A 23,856-nucleotide genomic window follows, 5' to 3' on the forward strand; every position below is an offset into this window, starting at 1 on the left:
TACCAGAGCAATGGGAGAACTCCCAACTCATGTTTGAGATAGTGTTGCGGGGCGATTAATGTGCATCTGATAGGCTAATGGGGGAAGCCTGGCTTATACTGTGTAACAAAAGGCTGCTTTTAAAATAAAATGACTAAAAACATTCCCAGCAGATAAGTGGGCCACATGTAAATTCCAGACAATATAGTACGCAGTTCCAAAGAAAATGGAAAACTCAACATATTGTCGCATCAGTGATATTGAAACTCCCAGACTCTGCACTCATTTTGATTCTATTAAGGTATGTACAATCTTTTATTGCGGGGGAGTTCCTGACAACGGCCCCAGCTCCAGGCTGCTTTACATGATTAACTGTGCTGACCTCTGTTTGATAAATATCTTGGTGTTAAAGCATAATATTGAGCCACACACTGAGGGTAATGAGCGCTTTAAAGAACTGTTTCAGGTAAATGCCATCTAAGCTATTAAATCATTTTAGTTGTAGGAGGGGGGGTGAAAGAAAACAAAGTGTAAATTTCACTATTGCTACACTGTAAGCTACAACAATATCAAATTATTTATAAAGTCCCGATTATTTGTTTTTAGAAATGATTACATAAAATCTGCACTTCAATTTTTCTGGGCAATAAAATATTAATTTACACATTAAAGAATAATTTCTTTTATAGTAGGTATTTCAGACATAAATAAATGTGTCTCACTAATTACAAACCAAATGGTTTGGGAATTTTAATTTGTCATGAGACCTCCCATGCCACAACACACTTTGCATTAACTATACAAACCAACACTTCTGGTGAATTGGTAAACACCAGCAAACGGCCAAGTTGTTTGTGTTCATTAGTTTTCATCAATCTGTCAGGAATGCTTTGGTCTCAGAATATATCTAGCAATATTCACCCCATTTCTACTGAATCAGAAACATTTAAGTACAGAAGAAAGCTATTTGGCACATTGTGTTTGTTCTGTGCCATGCTAGATCCCTTACTCAACAACAACAACAAAATTACATTTGTATAGCGCCTTTCACGTCAGGAGGATGTCCCAAGGTCCTACTCTGCCCTTTTCCAGCCCATAGCTGATATGGATAGGAAACCACCCTTGAATTTGATTAAAAAAAATTAGAGCTGGCTATAGAGCCCAAAATTCACATAAATTCACTTGGATGGGGTGGGGAGAGCAAAGTAACAAACTGAGGACCTGGAGAGGAACAAACCACAGAGAGGGATATGCCACATTTTGGTAGATATTTAAAAAAAGGTTTGCTAAGGTAAAAAATGCTTCAAACTACTGCAAATTTTACCCCATAGAGTTTAAATGCCTCATCTTTATTTGCAAACGTGTTCATTCTCAACTCTTTCACTTGCTCTCAATCTTCAATTAATGGTATACCATTTGCACACAAACACTCAGTTGATTGTTGGAATGAACAACTAACCTGCTCTCCTCCATGATCACATGAAATGACCAATTATTTGTCTTCGGCCTCATATAAAACTAGATATAAATAGGATTGAATGAGTGCATCAACGTGCTGCTGCAATGATTAGTAGGGCATGAGTCTTAGACAAGTTGCCAGGGAAGCATCAAACTAAGAAGTGATCTTCTGCTTGCTGGTAAATGTACAGGCTTTGGTAGCAAATGTATGTGCTTGTAATTCTTATTGGAAGAAGGCTCTGCACAGGATGTGTATTCACTGATAAGCAGCAAATCACAGGGTTGTCACATGACAAGGAGGGGAAATTTGAGACTTAGCCAGTACTTAACAGACCAATATTAGTATAATTCTAGTGACAGATGCTTGTCACTTTCAGCACCTCGGGACGTCTCCCCGACGTGAAAGGCGCTGTACAAATGTAATCTTGTTGTTGTCTGTTCTTTCAGAACAGAAAATGTGTATGTGAGGACAGAGAGAGAAAGAAACCCTTCGGTCTACTTCAAACAACTGGAATTCTTTTTTTATAAATTTTACTTTTTTTTAAAGTAAAACATTTGCCACCTAAACTGATTTTGTCTGAGAAACAACTTAATTCTGTAATGGAAAAAGAATAGGGATGGTATTCTAGAAGGATGAGTGTTTTCTATCGAAAGGTCTGCACATTGCACTTTCATGATGCCATTTTCACAATGGCACCAGGGAGCAATTTATAATTTGTGTGTCTGCCTGGCTCAGTTGTTAGTACTTTTGCCTCTGAGTCTGAAGGTTGTGTGTTCAAGCCCTTGTTGGGTCNAAAAACCCATATAGTCTAAGATGACACTCCAATGCAGTGCTTGGGGTATGCTGCATTGTCAGAGGTGACGTCCTTCGGATGAGATTTTAAACTGAGGTCCTGTCTGTTTGTTCAGGTGGATGTTAAAGATCTCGAAAAGAGAAGGGAGCTTATCCGAATGTCCTGGCCAATAATCCCCCAAATAAAATTTGTCACTCACTCAATGGCTGTATGTGAGATATCGCTGTGCACATATGGGTTCTGCAATTGCCCACAAAATACAAAACAGCCATAACACATCACAGAATATGCTGTAAAGTACTTTGAGATGTCTCGATGATATAATAAGGCACTATATCAAATGCAAGGATATTATTAAATTATTATGATTATGTTATTACAGTGTAAATCACTCCGTAGATGTAATTTCTAAGTGTTTTTCAGTGATGGGTCAGCCAGATCAATACCACTGCCACTTTACATATGAATGGATGTTACTTTTCTTAATATATTTGAGCTTCCTATAATAGCTACATTAAGGTTGATATTTGTTCACCAGGTATTTTGTCAAACCACCTTTGAATAGTCTTATTAACAGTCTCAGTTGCACCAATGGCTATAGGTACTATATTTGTTTCATATTGCCACCAACATCCGCATTCAATTTGGAGATTGATATATTTCCTGATTTTCTCTTATTTTTCACATTGTACTCACTTAGGATAGTCACATCAATACAACAACAACTTGCACTTATATAGCATCCTCCACACAAGGTAGCATCTCAGAGCACTTAACAATGACGGAATCACTGTTAAATCTAGTTGATTCTTTATGACAATATCTGGTCTGTTACAGTTAATTGTCCTGTCTGTATGTGCTTGTGAATCTTAGATTATTGTAATGTTGTTTGAGCTCCAGCTCCCTCCAACTTGGGCTCTCAGACAGCTGTGTGGACTGCTTTGAGACATGAAAGGCGACATATTAATGTAAATTGTTGTTATTGTTGCTGTTGAAGATAGACAAACATTTCAGATTGAATTATTTTACATAATGAGTGGTAATTTATGTAGAATAGGGAGAACAGATTGTGTCAGTGAATTCACAAAGCTATTTGACAAATACTGTAATTTAATTGAGAGATATAAGAAATAAGTTGTGAAGAAATATTTGTTTTACTTTTTTAAATTTAGGTCCAGGTGGACTGCAAGAACCTTTTCTGGTTCTAAATGTTCCTGTTTCTATGTAAATGTATACCAAAAGCGGTTTCTCAGCATTATACTGTTTCATCAACAAAAATAGCATTTATACAGCATTTTTGATATTGGGAGGACCTGGCAAAATGCTTTACAGATATAAGGCATTATATCAAATGCAAAGATTATTCATTATTATTATGGAGTTCCAGAGAATGGTGGCCAAATGGCAGAAATCTCATTCACCAATGATGGGGCGAGGGATATGATATCAGCCAGGTTTCTCTGAGCAGAGAGAGTGGCTGGATCAGAAGGATCAAGTGAGCATGATAGGTCACGTTACATAGCTTAAACTTTCAAGGCCCAAAATGCACATAGTCTTATCCAGTAATACATTTAAACTTGGCCTTAATGTAATAGACAGTTTTGGTAGTTCTTGAAAAGAACCAGAGCACTTTCTGTTCATTTTCATATTTGCACTCCTTGAATCAGACAAAAAAGAAGTGTCTTATTCATGACAGATGTATTATAGGATGGTACTGTTATTAATGATTATTAAAAGGTGTGCTGAAAGACGAGAATTTTGAGCTTGATGCAGCAACTTAGCAAAGTGATATGCTATGGAGAGCATTCTTTTTGTATTCTAAGAGCTTTTTCTGGGATGCAGGGCTTATCCAGATGCCTGCTTTATTGATCTACTATTTGATGAGTAGGTTTACTGTACTAAAGAACATTAAGAAGTGTGGAGTTTGAACAGGCCTTTCAATCAACTGAGCTGCTTTATTCAAAGAACCATACATGATTAGCACTCCTGAACTCTTTCCAACCTAGTTATTTTGCTGAAGCAGTCAAATAAATAATGATAGAATTCCATGAAGAGAATACTGAGAAATGCTTCCCTAACTCTGACAGCATTTCAGCAGTTCAGCATAATTCAGCCATAGTATCTGTGGAACCCAACAACCCATTGATTTCCACAGATGCCAATTCTAATGTTAATATGAAGAGCGAGATAATAATAATCCTTACATTTGATATAGTGCCTTTCATGTCAAGAGGATGCCTCAAAGCATTTCATAGGATGTGCTGCTAATATACATTCAAGTGGAATATAGACCTTCACATGAGGGAGAGGGGAATAGAAGGGTATGGGAGGGAGTAAGGAATGGGTGAAAACTCATGTGGAGAATAAACACCGGCACGGACTGGTTGGGCCAAGTAGCCTGTATCACCACATTCTTTGAAAATGTGGTGATGTGCATTTTGTAGGTAAGATACTGTTCCGTAAAATACTTTATCATCTAATCACCCCTAAAACTTCCGATTCCTTTCAAAACCAGATATTAATTATGTTGCTTCTCAAAGGAATCAATTGAGATGAGGTTAAATTATTTTAATGGTGGTATGGTTCACATAAGAAAATAAAGAACTTGGAGTTAGAGTGCCTTAACACACTGAAATGTCTCAAAGTGCTCCGCAAATAAATCCTGTCAAGTATAATGACTGTTTATTAGACAAATACAGCAGTTATTTGAGCCAGACAGTTACCACAAATCACCAGTTAACAACCAGGCATCTGAAAGATAATAACATTTCAGATGAAACATTAAACCAAGGTTCAGATGGATAATAAGAATTCATTGCGCCAGTGATCTGGCTAACAAATCCCCCAAATAAAATTGGACATTCACTTCATGGCTATTTGTGGGATATTACTTTGTGTAAATTATCTGCTACCTGTATAGGGTTCACCTACACATTCACAATCGCCACTACATTATATTCCGTGATGCACTTTGGGATGCCTTCCTGACATGAAAGTTCCAATACAATACAACTTTAAATTTATATAGCGCCTTGCATGAAAGGAGGACATCCCAAGGAGTTTAACAGTACTGGCTTGGCGCCTGCGCTGGGATTTGGAACTGTGGGATGGGGGTGGGGGGGGGGGGGGGTAGGGAAGGAGGGGAAGATAACCGAAAGTGTGGTCAAAAAGGTAGGTCATGAAACCCAAGGATTGTTTTAATACATTATCCTTTTGCATAATGTAACATCTACCAAATTATACTATTTTGATTGCTGAGAGCTGTGAGGATATTGGACCTTAAATAATGTCTTAATTCTTAGCATTCTTCGAACAAAAGCAAACTGTGCTGTTTTACCTTGTGAAACTGTTTGACTTTGCAAACATAGTTATGTTATGTTGCTGGAAGAGAAACACAAAACTATTGCTTATGCGGCTTACGGACATTTCTCAAATAGAGCATCCAACCTTCAGCAGCCAAAAGATTGGGCCACCCTCTGTTAAACCATTCCTAAGCATCTTCTAAGATTAAAGATATAGTTTAAAAATAGGATAATATAATAATCATCATCCTTACAATGCATACATCACTTTATTGCAGGCAAATGTGGCAAACAATTTATGTGCAGCAATGTCCTTTTTATAAAAGCAGTTCCCTAGATGTTAACCTCGATCTCTGTCACTCTGGGCTATCATGATTTAAGTTCTTATCATTGACATTATGGGAAAGATTAATAGTAGTAGCTTGCTATGGCTTTCCCCCTTTATCTCTGCCCAGTTCAACAAATGGAACAAAAGTGCAGGCATACAGAACTGGCAAAGGTACAGTATGTAACCCCTTGTGTTTGTACAGGTTTGGGTTGGGAAGGGGAACAGCTAAAACCTAACAGTACTAACTCAATCTCTTAAATAAACTCTTTTCAGAGATTGGACAATGACACACATGCATGCACTGTATTCAGAAAGCCACACTCATTTGTACTTAATTCTTTTTACTTAAATTTAGGTTCACTGGTCAAGCCTGATCCCAGTCCATTGCCTGAAGAGATGAGATTGAGCGATCCAGTTGAAGCTGCATCATCAGATTCTGCTAGCTCATCTGTATTGGTGATTCCCAACAGGATACAATGTAAAGTAAGTTAGCCTCCCAGGGCTTGACTTTGTCCAAAATAGTGCATGAAATTAATCTCAGTTAATCAGAACTGATGAATATATAGGATACTCGCTAAAGTACAGTAGTTTTACCAAAGCATTTAATTGACCAATCAAAATTGGAAATTGCACATCTCACACCGCACATGGTACTGATTTACAAGATTGGTTTGGATGAAAATATGATCTCTTCCTTCTAAAAAAACCCCCACCCTACTGTCCCCCATCAAGCTGCTTTTTAAATTAACCCAATCTCCTGACCTATCCCATCTTTCCTGGCAACGTGTCGATTACTCTTTGCAGCCTAGTGAGTTTTGAAGACTTTCTTGACTCTGGTAAAATTTATTTGCAAGTTATTTGGGTGAACATGTTAAGCTTTTAAAATATATATATATTTGGAGCATTTGAGATGTGAATGGCCATGTTCTGCAGTCCAATGTACAAAAATGGACACGACAGTAGAAGAAGAGATCAAAAATGGCATAAATAGATTTAAGATAAAAGGGGAAATATAATCAATAAACTAACCAAACTCAGAGAGGATAAAATCCCTGGTCCAGATGAATTGCATCCGCGTATATTAAAAGAATCTAGATAGCAGAAGCACTATTACACGCATAATAATTCATTAGAAAAGGAAGTAGTGCCAGAGGACTGGAGGATAGCTAATGTTACACCTATATTTAAAAAGGGAGATACAACAAGCCCAGGGAACTATAGATCTGTCAGCTTAACATCGGTGGTAAGAAAGATAATGAAATCCTTACTGAAAGAGGTAATAGTCCTGTAACTCAGTGGTTCGAGATCTTGCCTCACAAGCAAGAGATATGGGCTTGATTCCCGGCGGGGAAAAACCTTGGGCAAATTTCCTTACTCCACACGCCTGATAATCTCTCAACAAAAAAAAACAATAACAAATTGGTCACTTCAATCCACACCTGTTTGTGGGACACTGGTGTCTGCAATTGGCTGCGTGTTTCGCTCACAAATATACAGTCAATTCACTTTACAGTATATTTCTGTGAAGCGCTTTGAGATGTCTAGAAGACATGAAAAGTGCTATATCAAATGCAAGGATTATTATTGTTTATTATAATACAGTTAGCAATGTGCTATGTGGCACTATTCCTTCAAATGATAAGATGATACCCCCCCTAAAAAGGATGAGCAAAAATCAAAAGGTTTGTAAATTTCACCTGAAACCTGCAATGTTTTATCATCTGGAAACAAGCCTCTGTGCGTGTTTTTCCATATAACATAGTCCAATGCCAGACACTCATTGTGGATGTTGTAACATTACAGCACAGAGCACATTAGCTGTCAGTACTTCACAGGGTGCATACAAGTTACAAATTGGGCAGAAACCAAAGCAAATCTATTTCTACAAACAGTGCATTGTATCACAGGAGAAGGAATGCCAGGGAAGACTAAGAGATTTGAATCTGCAATCTTAGCTCTGGGCTTAGATGAAGGCTGCATTGTGAATGGTCAACCCTCACTATTGTACTTTGCAATAATGGAAAATGCTTGATAATATTAATGCCTTGTGATCACCCACTCCCCATTTCTATTATGGTCCACAAAATACATTTGAAGTATGTGATTTCCCCGGAGTCGACTGTTGATTACAACTCAACAACAACAACTTGCATTTATATAGCACCCTTCATGCAGGGTAGCGTCCCAGAGTGCTTGTCAGCGGTGGAGTCTGACACCAAACCAGGGTGTGAGGGAAGGGGCAGGTTACTGTAGCATGATCAAAAAGGAAGGTCTTTAGGTGGGATTTGAAAGTTGGAGGGAGGGGGCAAGGTGGAGGGATTGAGGGAGAGAATTCCAGAGTTTCAAGGATGGGTGCCACATAGTGGTTAAAGGCATGGTCACCGATGGAGCGGAGGGGACGAGGGACGAACAAGAGTCCGGAATCAGCCGAGCGGAGACAGTGGGTGCTGGAGTGGGAGGTAAGCAAATCGGATAGGTAGGGAGGTGCGAGGGTATGAAGATATTTGAAAACTAATGAGAGGGTCCATTTTGTAATTGAGAGCCAGTGGAGCTGACAAGGACTGATGTGATGGGGGTACGGAGTTTTGTGAGGGTGAGTATCTGGGCGGCGGAGTTTTGAATTAATTGAATTTTGTGTACAGTGGAGCTGGGGAGACCTGTGAGGAGGGCATGAGAATAGAACAGCCGGGAAGTGACGAAGGGGGTTTCGGCTCCAGAAGGAGTTGTGCAATGTGACGGAGGTGGAAAAAAGCAGTCCTGGTCAGGGAACAGATGTGCAGTAGAAAGGAAACCTAGGGATCGAACCTGACGCCTAAGTTGCACCCATGTTCAGTCAGTCTGAGGGAGAGCCCGGGGAGGTTGAGGAGTTCAGACCCACCAGGAGAGAAGATATTGATGGGAGCCAAAGAGTATGGCTTCTGTCTTGCCAACATTCAGCTGCAGGAAATTTTCGCTCATCCAGGCCTTGATGTTCATCAAACAAGCTGACAGGACATCAGTGGATTGGGAGTCACAGCTGAAGGAGGAGAAATAGATTTGTGTTCATCTGCATACATGTGAAAGTTGATCCCATGTCTGTGGATGACATCACCAAGAGGGAGCATGTAGATAAGGAAAAGAAGGGGGCCAAGGATGGAGCCTTGGGTACCCTGCAGGTGATTGGGTGGTGCGGGGGGGAGGAAACACCATTTGCCGAGATGTATTGTTGGCAGTTGGTTAAGTAGGACTCAAACCATGTGAGTGCGGGCCCACTAAGGTGGATGAGGGAGGAGAGGCAGTGAAGGAGGATGGTAGACTGTGTCGAACACAGCGGAGGGATCCAGGAAAATGAGGAGGCAAAGAGAGTCCTGGTCACAGAGAAAAAAAGATGCCATTTGTTACTTTGGAAACTCAACAAGCTTCCAGCAATTACAACATGAATCTTCCAGTACATTAAAGGCATGGAAGAGACGAGCGTTTGGCTCTGTATCAATAACCACTGTTGCTAGGAAACCAGACTTGAAACTAATAAAAACACCCTTAAAATTAACAATAGATATTAAAACAATAACAGACAGTGTCATTTCAAGACTGTAAACTAATGGAAGGGTAGAGAATTACAAACTGGTGAAGCATCATTGTTATTGGTTATGATATCAGCTGAGTAATCATTGTGTCCTTTCTATTCTCTATGGATTCTCTATGTAATCTCTAATCTATATAAGCGCTAATAGAAAACATTAGACACCTCAGTTACAATATGCACTTATATTTTTCACAATAAATATTGCAAAACACACAGTTTGCAGTGATGTTACAAAGCTAGTAACATGAGGGTTTGGGATGATATAATAACTCATCAATGTTTTCCCAGATGGGTTTCTGCCCTGTAACATACTGTGCCTGTGATTAACCTTTATAACCTGTACATAGCATCGGTCACCCCCCTTCCCCTCCCCTCCCTTCTCCTCCCCCCCGACTCCAGCTCGGTTCTGAAATGCTATATAAATGCAATTTTGTTGTTGTTGTTGTTCCCTGATGGGACAACAGATAAAGCCATTGTCTAGTGTAATATAACCATACAAAGTCAGAAATTCCCAGGACTGATCCTCGGATTGTATCGAGTTGTCTGCTGCTATTATTAATCACAGTGGCATTTGGGCTAGTGTGAGGAAATCAATAGGGATTCCCATTGCTAATCCCTCTCCAATAGCCCATTGTTAGAAAGTGTGCCTGTTAGATGAGAACAGGCCAGACCTGATCCATTAAGCCATTCCCCAGCAAAGAACAGCATCTTCTCAGAGTAAGGACAGAGGTTAAAAATAGGACAAGATAATAACAATTATCCTCGCATTTGATACAGCAACTTATCACATGCAATTTGCATGCAGCAATGTCCCACAGATGACAAGAAGGGAAACAACCAATTTTATCTGCTTTTATCTGATTACTGTCCAGACACCAACAGAAACGCCCTTCTCTTTTTGAATTGTGAATTACTGATGACAGCCCAGCCTGGCTCATTAGCAGGACTCAGAGGTGCAGACCAGTCACTGGGATTTTTTCCACTCAGCTCCTTCTAATTCTGCAATCCGAGTGGAGTCCTGTAGCTCAGTGGTTAGAGCACTCGGTTTGCAAGCGAGACACCTGGGTTCAATTCCAGGCAGGGCGAAACCTTGGGCAAGTTCCCTTACTCCACACGCCTAATAATAATCCCTCCAAAACAAAACAATAATAAATTGGTCATTTTCAATCCACGACTGTTTGTGGGACATTGCTGTGCGCAATTGACTGCCGCGTTTCGCCCACAAATATACAGGCAATTCACTTTACAGCATATTCTGTGAAGCGCTTTGAGAAGTCTAGAAGACGTGAAAAGCGCTATATCAAATGCAAGGATTATTATTATTATTATTAAATCCTTAACAATTTAATATCCTTATTAAGGGTGGTCCTAACTGGACAAGTAGCAGGAAGCTTACTTTCAGTGCTATGGCAAGCAATGCAATTTTAGCTAGTTAAACTCTATCAGTTCTCCAACACACAATCTAGAGTCCCTGAGCTGTGCTGTGCCTATTACTCTCTGAAAGTAGGTAAGCAGTGAGAGAGTGCATATTCCATTCCAGACCCAAAGAAATTTCCATGTGTAGGTGGCATACATATGTGGAACTCTCAGTTTGGTTTGGCGACTCGAGCATTGTCATAGGTTTCCATGTGTGTCAGACACATGGATTGATCAAAACATCCAAAAAAGCATGAAATGCTCTGAGACGTTTTAATGTTACATACACTAAATCAATTGCAAGGATTATTATGAATATCATCACTCACCTCTTTACCTCAATTCTGTTCAAACAGCTCTGTCACTGCGCCGCAAGAAATGATAGCAGCAAAGAACTAACCAATACAGTACATATATTACAGACATCATTATCTGTACATAATGCATATGGTACTTAAAGAGTAAAATACCGATTGCTCTGGTATCCATCCATCATTAGAGGGCCAATTATTGATTAGGAACATTCAGTGGACTGGATGGTACAATGCTTTAGAGCTATTGCCCCTGAGCGACTAATGTCATTTTCACTCTCTTCAAAAGTGATAATGGTCTACAGTGGAAGTAAAACTAATACGGGGTGGGGTGGGGGGTTGGTTGGGGTGGGAGGTTGTGGGGAGAGCTGGTAAGGAGCAACAAAGCAGAGAATATAGTGCTCTTTAGAGGGAAACTGATGCCTTATGATCCATGATCATTGCTGTTTTGAATTCACAAGATATATGGTTCTGAAAAAAGCTGTTCCCTTTGATGTCTGTTAAAAAGGGATTCAGTGCTCTCAATCCACTTCTTGGTTCATCAACGTTCACAGCATGATGTTGTCCTAATTCACAGAATAGCACTCTCATGAATTGTCACTAATTCAGTCACTTCAGCCAGAAGATGAGTGTAGCACTGATGTAATGTGTGCATAAAGGATTCATGCCTGGGAGAGAGGGATTGATCTGAAGTGGCTAAGAGAACGACCCACAATGTAATCTTTCACCTGATTAGCAAGCAAGAGGCAGAAAGTGAGAGTGAAATAAAATTCCTTATTTAACAAGCAGGAATTATGGTGCATTTCAAATCAATTGAAGTCAAATGTCTGAGCTAATCTAGAAGTGTATTCATCCCTATTGCTTCTTTTATACTGTGGCTAAAACATTTAAAGTCCATTGGTGTCATTTCTGGGATACAAAGTGATATCGTCCAATATACCTTCACAAAATCACAAGATTAATTCAGATAAAGAAGATTCTTCAACCCATCTGATCTCATTCCTCCAGAATATCCACCCATCAATCCTAGCATTTCAGCATTAACCTGCCATTTAAATGAGTCCAGGATCCCTGCATCAACCAGTTTTTCTGGCAACCTGTTCCAGTCGTTAATTACCCTCTGGGTAAAGAAAACCTACCTGGTATCTGTCCTGAAATTGCTCCTCACAACTCTAAACTTATGTCCTCTTGTATTTTACTGTCTTGGTACATCCTGAAGTATTGTTCTGGGTTTACTTTTTCAATCCTATTTAAAATGTTATACACCTCTTTGAGTCATCTTCTCTCAAAACTGAAGAGCCCTAGCTGGTTTGGTCTCAACCAAGGGTATTCTCAAGCTGTAATGAACATTAAATTGTTCACAACGTAAAATTATATGGAATGATTATATTTTGCTTTCTTAACATATAGAATCCCACCAAAATGTTCATCCTGCTGAGAGATGGAACAGTTGGTGAAAACCCTGAGGTGGAATTCTTGGGGAGCATAAAGAAAGTCAAGATCCAAGCAACCGTATGGAACTCCCAAGCCATTTGTGTCCAAGCCTTGGGTAAGGTTTATATGCTACGCCACATATGGGGAAGGGGTAGTTGCGCAAAAACAGAATGTTCAACAGCAGTAAAGAAGAAAGCAAAAAAATCATAACTTTCCTTGCCTTTGATAAAGCACATCATCATATTCGAAACATCTCAAAGTGGATCACAGGATTTTTCTGGAAACTGTAGTGACTGTGTATTTTGTAGGTAAACATGGCAGTCAATTAACACTCATCACTGTCCCAATTTTATTTGGAGGATTATTGGCTAGAACATTGAGAGAAGCTCCATTATCTTTTCTGCTAGCTCCATGAGATTTTTAACATCCACCTGAACAGGCAGACAGGATCTCAGTATAATTCAGATGAAGAAGACCCTTCAACCCATCTGATCTCGTTCCTCCAGAGTATCCACCTATCAGTCCTAGCATTTCAGCATTTCAGCATTACGTCGGAGATTATGTCTCATCTAAAGGACAACATCTTTGACAATGCAGCATTCCCCCAGCACTACATTGGAGTGTCAGCCAAGACTGGGAGTTCAAAGTTCTGATGTGGGGCTTCAACTCTCAACCTTTTGACTCAGATTCCAGAGTGCTACCAGTAAGCCAGGCCGACATATAAATTGTCATTCATGATGCCAGAGGAATAGAGCTTAAGTGTCAAGAAGTGCTAGTCATCTTGTATGGCCTGGCTCCATCTAGAGCACTAATAATAATCCTGAACACCTTACAACAGTTGGCACCCCAGAGAGGGTGCAACTAAACAGATACCTGGGATTTGGCACCTGAGCTGCAAAAGACAGGCTATTGAAAATGGATTGTTTTCTGTTGAGACTAAAGAACAATTCCTGATCTTTTACTATTGGCCAAAGTTAATCTGATCTTGATTGTTTGTACCTCTGCAAACAGTGCATGCCGGAGAATAGGCTCGGAATTGAGTGAAGCCGGGTTAGCTGTAATTAGTATTAACCGTGAAAAGAGGCTACTGACGACTTTTGATAGAGATAAGCCAGACAATCAGAAATTTGTGCTAATGGGTTTCTCTTTTGTGGAATCTTTTCATTAATAATATTAAATATCAAATATCTGATGATGTAGAGGAGCAGTATGTTCAAACGCTGCTGCAATTTGCAAAAGCGGTGGGAATGCAACTTTGATGCTTAACGCAGCTACGCTGCAAGGTAAAAACCCTCTCTCTATTACTGATCTCAGCTGACCGGCCAAGCTGCCTCTCAGTCACACACAGATAGCCTGAGAGAAAACAAAAGCCTTTTCCTTTCTACTCTCACTGAAAGGACAGTCTAATGTTATTTTACGCTAAAGCAGGGTAGTACAACTGGTGGCCTGCGGGCCGGATGCAGCCCCTGGACCGATTTCATCTCCCTCCCTCCATTTCATCTGACCCATCCACTCCGTCCATAACCCATAAATATTATGTTATTGTTTCTGAAAGGGAAACACAAAAATATTGCTTATGCAGCCCGCAGACATTTCTCAAATAGAGGATCTGGCCCCCGGCAGCCAAAGGTTGGACCATCCTGCGCTACAGCAATATTGTCACTATGTCTTTATAATGGAAGATCAGGTACTGACATGGTGGATGATTGCTATTTTTATTGACCAATAAGTTCTGATAAATCTCACTCGAAGATATGAGTTTTTCTAAAAAAATGAGTTTTTTTTATTTTAAAAGGCCCAACACTTATTTTTGGACAGATTATTTTACTGTTGCTCTGTAACAATTATTATTTGGGAAAAGTCCAATTGTATCTATGATTCTGTGCGAGGTTCCCAAGCAATATACTCAGTTGGTAGCACTTTTGACTGAGTCAAAAGCATGTGGGTTGAAGCCCCATGTCAGGACTTTGAACTGACTAGTGTAGGCTGACACCCCAATGCAGTGCTGCAAGAACATTGCATTGTTGAAGGTCCTGACCTTTGGATAAAACATTTAAAAAAACAAGATCCTGTCTATCTGTTCAGACAGATGTTAATGATCCCACTACTCAATAAGGGAAGAGCTCCTCCCAATGTAATGGCTGACAATCCCCCAGATAAATGTTGTCATTTACTTGACGCTATTATCAACTCCACTGTGACGCACCAGATCAGGCACTGATGTGCTGCTCCACTGTACCATCTTCATATCAAACAATTTTAAATGGTTCATTTCTTGCCTGAAACTCAGTAGTTTCAGGGTACCTTAATCCATCTCATTTTGACAGACTTGATCACATCAGCTGAATCTGTAGAGAAAACTGCTTTAAAATGAAGAATAAGAGCCAGAGCAAGAGAAGTGTGCTTTCAGTCTGAATTAATGCCACTCAGAACTATTTGCAGAGTGTGCTTTGAATCAAAGGTTAATTGAAAGTGTATTGGATCACAAGTTAATTGTAAAGATATTGGATCTAAACCCGCAAAGTGAGACTGATTTCAACCCATTCCCGCACACTAGCCTATAGAGTCAAAATGAGTCAAAATGAGGATGCTCTGAAATAACAATCATCACACTCACACCTCACATCTCCTTAAACCATAGTTACGTAGAGTGATAAGGCAAGGAAATAAGCCACTTGGCTCAACTAGTCCTTACCAGTGTTTATACTTGCCACGAGCACCTACCCCTTCTATTCCCCTCTGCTACACCTCTCTATTCCCCTCTACTATACCTCTCTATTCCCTTTTCCTTCATGTAAACATTAAATTTTCTCTGAAATAGATTGATGCATTTTGTTTCAACCCCAGCTTGTGGCAGTGAGTTCTACATTCTCACCACTGTCTGTGTGAAGAAGTTCCTCCTAAGCCCCCTTTAAAATCTATTACTAGTTAGCTTACATTTATGCCCCTTCGTTTTGGACTCACCAAAGAATGGAAACAGTTTATCAGCATCCACAATATCAACACCCAGCATCAGTGATTGTCAGTGATAAATATTTTCCAGACATGTCAAAGATTTGCTCTTCAGAACAATTCCTTTTTCAGAATCAAATCTTCCCCTCACCAAATCCTGGCTGATATATAAGGACTATATTATATGCGCATACATACAAGAATTGGAAATATTTACTGTCTGTTGATTCACTATTGAGTTTGGGAACAGAGTGAGGGATGAGGTGTACATCAGTGCTTCAGAGCTCAATAGCACAATCATGCCATGATGCAAATTATGTGAAAATTAAATTCAAAAGAATAAGGAATTGTTAGGAACAGCTGTACAGTTTTAAGCGGCCTGCACAGATTTCATAAAAAGTATAAAATCCAACAGAATACATTCATCTTTTAAAACCTTCTTGTAAAATCAAATAAAAACTTGACAAAATCCGAGTAATACCCAGTCAAATCTAAGTAAAAATCTGGAAAAATCGCACGATTCTCTGTGTAGAGCTGGAGAATCAGCACAAGGGTAATGCTCATAGCTTCAGGCTTCTTTCCATGTTAGGCAGCAATCGGGAAACACAGTGGAATGCTGATGTTCCATGTTTCTCTCAGCTTGTAACTCCCACTCATTCACATTGCTGCAAGCTAATACATTTGCAACACCCCCTTGCCAGTGCGTGGCAACCTTTTTGCCAATTTGTAGATTTTGAAAGAAACTCACACAAGTACATTCAAGTTCATTGATTGCTCTGTTGAGCTGGCTTTCAGAAATGCCAGCAGCCATTCGAAACTTTGAGTTTGTGAAAATAAGTTGAAAATATAATGAAATTAACAGCTGTGTTTACTTAAAATTAAATTTGTTCAACTGAACCAGATTGACATCCAATATCAATAGAATTCTAAGGTTCTGTATTTAATGGCTAAAGCAGTGATAAATTCTCATATTAAATATCAGCAAAAACAGACCATGAAAAATGCATAGTTTAAGATATCTTATACCTTTTTTTATATAATTCATTTGAGAGATATTTAGTTACATCATCTACCACAGACATAAATTTCCAAATGTGTTATTGTTATTCAAGTGATGGTTTACACAGAAGTTTCAAGGACTTATAATTTTTATTGTTCGCCTTTATTACAGTGGAACTGATAGAGTAAAAATGTTTCCTGATCTTGGGGGATAGCCAATACATATACACAATCACTGTTCAAATCGTTGATCAAGTGTGTCAAATTGTTGATCACTTCTGCCTCCTCGTCCTTCTGACACAGTCGACCACACCATCCTCTTCCATCGACTCTCTTCCCTATCTACCTCAGTGGGACCGCACTTGGATGGTTCGAGTCCTACTTAACCAACCGCCTCCATTTCATCTCAGCAAATGGTTTCTCCTCCCGCCCCGGCCAGTCACTTGCAGGGTACCCCAGGGCTCCATCCTTGGACCTCTTCTTTTCCTTATCTATATGCTCCCTCTAGGCGATGTCATTTGCCAACACAGAGTAAACTTCCACATGTATGCGGACGACACACCAATCTACTTTGCCTTCTCCAGTATCAACTCAAGGTCCACCGATCATCTATCAGCTTGTCTGGCAGACATCAAGGCCTGAATGAATGTAAACTTTCTGTAGCTGAATGTGGACAAGACGGAAGCCATACTATTTGGCTCCCGTCAACATCTTCATTCCTGCGGACCTGAACACATCAACCTCTCTGGGCTCTCCCTCAGGCTCACCAAACCAGTGCGCAACCTAGGAGTCCGGTTCAATTCCCAACTGTCCTCCCTCCCCCACATCCAGTCCCTGACTGGGACCCCCTTCTTCCACCTCCACCACATTGCCCGCCTCTGACCATACCTTACCCCAAATACAGCCGAAACCCTCGTGCATGTGTTAGTCACCTCCCGCCTGGGTTACTCAAATCCACTCCTCGCCAATCTCCCCAGCTCCACCATTCATAAGATCCAGCTCATTCAGAACTCTGCCACCTGCGTACTGACCCGGACCAAACTCCGAACCCACATCTCACCAGTTCTGGCCAGGCTCCACTGGCTCCCCATCACTGAACGGATCGTCCTCAAGATCATCACACTCACGTTCAAATCCATTCATTCCCTGGCATCTCCCTACCTCTCCAACCTCCTCACACCCCAATCCACCACCTTGTCCCTCGCACCCTCCGTTCCACCATCGGAGGTCATCCTTTCAGCCACTATACCCCAAAACTCTGGAACACTCTCGCTCAAGCCCTCTGCCTTGTCCCTTCTCTCCCCTCTTTCAAGTCCCGTATTAAACTTTCCTCTTCGATCGTGCTTACAGCCACCTCCCCCCTGGCTCGGAGTCAGGCTTTGCCAATGTTAAGCGCTCTGAGACGCTACCCTGTGTGGAGGGCGCAATATGAGTGCAAGTTGTTGTTGAATATACACAGTAGGTATTAAGAATCCTTGAATCTGGCATAGTACCTTATCACATCATCGAGGCATCTCAAAGTGCTTCACAATTTTTACTTGAAGTGCAGTGACTCTATATTTGTATCCAAATTGGGCAGCCAATTTGGGCACAGCAATATCACTCAAACAGCAATGACATGAATGACCAATTTGGGGCAATCGCTGGCCAGGAGAAACTCCCTTCTCTTTTCGAATAGTGCAATGGTATCTTAACGTCCACCTGAACAGGCAGACAGGACCTCGATTTAAAGTATAATCCTAATGACGACATCTCCAGCAATGGAGCCCGCACCAGCACTGCATTGGAGTGTCAGCATAGACTGTGAATTGAAAGTCCCAATGTAGGGCTTGAACCCACAATCTTCTGACTCAGAGGCAAGAATGCTACCAACTGAGCCAAACTTACAATTGCAGACAGAGCTTTGAAGTCACTGACAATGCTAACACTCCATTGCATTGGTAATAGAAAGCACTGAACGGTCAGAGATGCTAAACAGATGAGATGTTAAACAAAAGTCTTGTCTACCTGTTGATGTGGATGTTAAAGATCACATGGCATTACTCAAAGCACCAAGGGAGTTTATCTCTGGGTTCTGGCCAACAATCCTCCAGATAAAATTGGCCATTCACTTTGTGGCTGTTTGTGGAACATTACTGTATGCAAATCAGCTGCAGCATTTACCTATAAAATACGCAATTTACAGTAAATCCTGGGAAGCTCTTTCAGATGTTTCAAAGACTTGATAAGATGTTATACCAAATGCAAGGAACATTATTGTATAATGCTGGATGCTCAGACAAGTGGGAACCTGACAAGTGACCCATTTTTAATGGGAAATTTCCTCATTTAATCAATCATCCTCATGTTCAAATTTTGTTGTTTTTCCGGTTTTGTGCAAAGGGTTTGATAGAGACCAGCCCTTGCCTATACATGTGGTACAATTGTACAGATAAAATTGATCATTACACTTCATTGCTGTTTGTTGTGTACAAATCGACTGCCGCGTTCACCCATACAGTCACTACACTTCACATGAATTCTAGTTCAGCATGGAATTTTAACTTCCCTCTCACTGCAGGTTGGAAGAGTTATACTATGACACAGAAATGAAATGGCTGAATAAATTCACTGGTTGGCCCAAATATATTGCTCGCTTTAAGTACAGCACGTATGTGTGTGTGGATGCGTGGGTGTGGGTTGGTGGGTGTCATTGTCCCTTAAATCCTCCGCTTCATAATTGGCGGCTGTGCCTTCAGTCACTACGCCCTGAAGCTAAGGAGCTCCTGCCCTCAATTCTTTTGTCTTGCCCCCTCTTTCCCATTTTCAGGTTGCGCCTGAAGACCTTCCTCTACGACCGTGCCTATGGTCACGTTCCCCCTGGCTCGGCATTGGGCTCTGCCATTGTTAAGCGCTCTGGGATGCTGTTCGGCATGGAGGGCGCTATATAAATGCAAGTTGTTGTTGTTGGGGGGTGGGTGGGTGCGTGCGTGTCTGTATTTTGGTCAGCCAGATGTCTGATACATACAGAAACAATCATCATACTTAAAAATATCCAAACCAGGCTGATTTCCAAGTATGCGTGGAAATACATACAAAATACCAAATTGGACACATGACCATATGTACTTTAAGCAAGGGTCTCAATCAAACCCTTCAAACCAGGGTTGCAAAATAACAGAATGTGAACCTGTTGGGAGAAAGATTGATTAAATTAGGTTTCCCATTAAAAATGGGTCACCAGTCAGGTACCCCAACAGAAGCCAAATATCCAGCATTATACTTGTGCAGTGGTGGATATAAATTACGTTCATGTTCTTATGATTTTTCCCTCCCACTGGAATAGGTACTCACACAGACACAAGCTGCTTGGGTTTATCTTATGCTGATCAGCAACAATTACAATCTTTTAGTTATATCTTTATAGTGTGATTTCCCATCATGAACACGCAGCAACGCACATCGATTCCAATGAACTAGTTTGTAACTTTAATAGTGAAATTGGACATGAGCCAATACAGAACTGTAGCTACTCTAGAAGTTTATTCCTATACGACTTTAACTGAATTTAACAAACGGGGAAGCAGAAAGAGATCTAGGGGAATTAGTTTACTCATCACTCACCATGTCAAAACAGGGTGAGGTAACAATAAACAAAGTAAACAGAATGGTAGGATATATTGCCGCACAGTCTTTGGTCAGACTGCATCCAGAGTACCACATACTATTAAGCAAGGTCTCCGTTTCGCTAAACTGGCTCCAAGGTGACATGTCTTGCAACCAAATATCGGAATCGAGTGCACCCTCTTTGATGGTCTCAGTAGTCCAGTTCCTGAGTCCGGTAGGTTTACAGTATTCTAGGGTACTGCTGATGACAGCACAGCCAGCCTCGCTCCTTGGCAAGACTTAGAAGGGCAGACTAGTCAGTAGGATCAGGGAATCATCCCACTCAGCTCCTGTTAACCCTGCAAGCCAAAGCCCTAATGGGTAGGGTGGTCGTGGAGGGAGGGAGGGATTTTTTCCAAGGAAGGTAAGTGATAGAAGTCGGTTGAGTAGGGGGAAGGGGAGGTGGAGATGTTAAGGGAGATGAAGTGGTAGTCTGAGATAGTTTTATCAGTGATGGTGAGATCCGAGACAGGATGCCCTAGGTGATCACCAGGTAAAGGAGGTGATGGTGGACGTAGGTGGTAGAGTGGATGTGGAGGGAGAGGTTCATGGAGGAGAGGAAAGAGGAGAAGTCAGCAGAGGTAGAGCAGGAGGGGGTGAAGTGGAGGTTGAAGTTACCTGGATGAGGAGGCATTCGGAGCAGAGGGAGAAGGAAGATAGGAGGGTGGGGCTGTTGGGGAGGAAGGTGGGGGATGGATGGGGGGGGCGATAAATAAGCAGAATTTTGAGGGAAAGGTTGGAGGAGCGATAAAGGATAAGGTGCTCAAAGGAGGGAAAGGATCTGGAGGAGTAAGGGAATAGGCCATACGGGGACCGGGAGATGAGAGCCACACCGCACTACAGCGGTTAAGTCATGGGATATAATGGAAGGTGTAGCCGGGTGATGTGGCCTCTGTCAGGGGGAAGGTGTTATCTGGAGTGACCCAGGTTTCGGTGAGGGCGAGGATGTCGATCTTTTCATCACCAATAAGGTCTTGGATTGCAATCGTTTTATTGGAGAGGGAGCGGACATTTTGTAGCCGATGTAGAGGGGACAGTTGGTGGTGGAGGAATGTGGGAGACGAGGGGTGGGAGGGGGAGGATTGACAGAGAGGGTGGGGATGAGGGAGGCAAGGTTGGCCCCCAGGGTCAGGGACCGATGGGCCTTGTGGTGAGAATGGGGAATAGGGCAGTCAGAGTAGCAGCTATTGTATAGCCATCAGCGTCTGCCACAGGTGGGCCTGATGAAGGATTCGCAGGCTGGAGCAGAGGGCGGCTGTGGGACGGTAAAGCAGGGATAGGAGTCGAGGAGGGCGGAGGGAGAGGAGGACCGAGTGGGAGTAGTAGAGGGTAGAGGGAGAGAGTGCACATTCCATCTCTGGAATTTCCATGTGTAGGTGGGATGCATGGAATTCTCAGCTTAGTTTGGATACTCTTAAGCATGGGGATGGGTTTGGTCAGACTCCCGGCTGACCAAAACAAAAATGTACATTTCTGGTTGCCGTGACATAAGTGCCAGAGCTAGTGCAGAGGAGAGCAATGAGGATGATACGAGGGTTAGAGGAAAGAGTTATGAGCAATCATTAGGCAAGCTAGCATGCTTCAGTTTTGAAAGACAATGTGTCAGAGGGGACATTATAGAGGTATTAAATAGAAAATGAAATATTAAATATTTTAAATAGAATTGAGAAACTAAACCCAGAACAATACTTTAGGATGCACCAAGACAGCAAAACAAGTGGACATAGGTTTAGAGCTGCAAATGGCAATTTCTGGGCAGATGCCAGAGATTAATTAATGATTGGAAAGGATTGCCAAGAAAGGGTAGTTGAGGCAAAGTGGCTCAGGGCTCACTTGCTGATTGTGGGGCAGAATGGGTGCAGTGTATGAATCAGGCAGGAGTTTGTGGAGCAGAGGCTGAGGAATAGCAAGGTAGGAGATAGGGTGCTACAAGGTAATGGAAGAATTTGAAGATGAGAACAACGATCTTGAAGATGGGGAATTAAGAGCTAGGTGAGGATAGGAGTGATGAGCTCAAGTAGCCTAGTGCAGGAAAGGATATGGGCTGCAGAGTCTGGATGGTCTGGAGTTAGTGGAGAGTGGAGCTGAGGTAATCGGCACGTAGAGCAATTGAAACATTTGGTCTGGATGTGACAAAGGTATGAATGTAACATAAAAAACAGAAGTGGCTGGGAATACTCAGACGGCGGAGTCAGTGGAGCTGGGTGTGGAAGGGGGTGAGAGGCTCATGAAGTCTAGTGCAGAAAGCACATGAGGTGTAGAGTTTTGAAAGTCTGCAGTTTGTAATAGGAAGAGGCGAGTAGTGGGCAGAAAGTTGGCGTACTTTTGCTTGGTCGTGATGATTTGTGCACAACTGAGAAATGGTTCTCAGTGCAGTCTGCTCCACAATGTGGGCAGAAACTACAAAGCACTAAGTCTCATCCCCCATGTGGGAAAGTAATTCACAGGGAATCCTACAGCAGCCAAATAATAACGAGGAGCTTCAATAAAAAAGTGATGTATCAACATAACAGAGAGGCAGAAAAGCTAGAAACATTTGCCAGTCCACAGTTTTATCCCTGCAGATATTTTAATGAATCATGAGTTCCACAAAAATAATGTAACATAGGGTCAGTATTTAGAAGTTATAAATAATCTTGTTTTATGTGGTGTTGATGATTGTACATTATTTAATAATAATAATCCTTCCATTTGATATGGCGCCTTATCATATCATTGAGACATCTCAAAGCGCGACACAAAATATACCACAAAATGAATTAACTGTATATTTTGTGGGTAAAACGCAGCAGCTAATTGCACACAGCAGTGTCCCACAAACAGTCATGGATTCAGTGAAGGGATTTTTGAAGGGATTATTACCCTTGGAAAAGTGATCTGCCATTCGACTAACAACTGAGTTCCTACTTACTGCTGGGTAACCAGAGGCGTGTGGAGTAAGGAAACTTGCCTAACGTTTCGCCCTGCCCAGGAATCGAGTCCAAGTTCTCTTGCTTGTGAGGCGAGTGATCTAATCAATACATGACAGGACACCACATTTTTCCATTTTTAAGGTTAATTAAAGTTGTGTTTTTATTCATTGCATGCAATATCAGAAAGGGTTTTAATGTATTCACAGAACCAGCATTGCCACCAGGCTGGATTTCCAAAGCGAGTGGAAAGGTGAGTTTCCAAAATAAAACCCTATTTTCACCAAATTTACCTGAGGTTGGTGTTTGCATTAAATTCCTTCCTCCCATCTTTTGACAAATAAAATACTCCACATCCCCAAATATAATATTACCTCGATTTTCATTTTGTGAACTAAAAGAAATTAATCAACCTTAAATATGCCATTGTTCAGCACTTCAAGATACTATCCCATGAGAAGGGCACTATATAATTGCAAGTTACCTAATGCCCCTCTCATTGTGGAGTCCTGTAGCTCAGTGGTTAGAGCACTCGCCTTGCAAGTGAGACACCTGGGTTCAATTCCAGGCAGGGCGAAACCTCGGGCAAGTTTCCTTACTCCACACACCTAATAATAATCCCTCCAAAACAATAATAAATTGGTCATTTTCAATCCAAGACTGTTTGTGGGACACTGCTGTGCGCAATTGGCTGCCACGTTTATCCCACAAATATACGGTCAATTCACTTTTCAGCATATTCTGTGAAGCGCTTTGAGACGTCT

At 41.3% G+C, this 23,856-nt stretch overlaps 1 protein-coding gene across 2 annotated transcripts in view; it reads left to right on the top strand.

Moving 5' to 3' along the window:
- Positions 1-23,856, top strand: part of LOC103177621 (B cell scaffold protein with ankyrin repeats 1) — a 183,980-nt gene that overhangs the window by 13,030 nt on the left and 147,094 nt on the right. For both annotated transcript variants that reach the window (XM_007891866.1, XM_007891867.2), the window contains exons 3-4: positions 6,217-6,344; positions 12,564-12,702. In XM_007891866.1, the coding sequence (XP_007890057.1) occupies positions 6,217-6,344; positions 12,564-12,702 (267 nt within the window). The remainder of the gene's footprint in view (positions 1-6,216; positions 6,345-12,563; positions 12,703-23,856) is intronic.

Source organism: Callorhinchus milii, unplaced genomic scaffold (assembly GCF_018977255.1).
Source record: "Callorhinchus milii isolate IMCB2004 unplaced genomic scaffold, IMCB_Cmil_1.0 Scaffold1, whole genome shotgun sequence".
NCBI classification, from domain to species: domain Eukaryota; kingdom Metazoa; phylum Chordata; class Chondrichthyes; order Chimaeriformes; family Callorhinchidae; genus Callorhinchus; species Callorhinchus milii.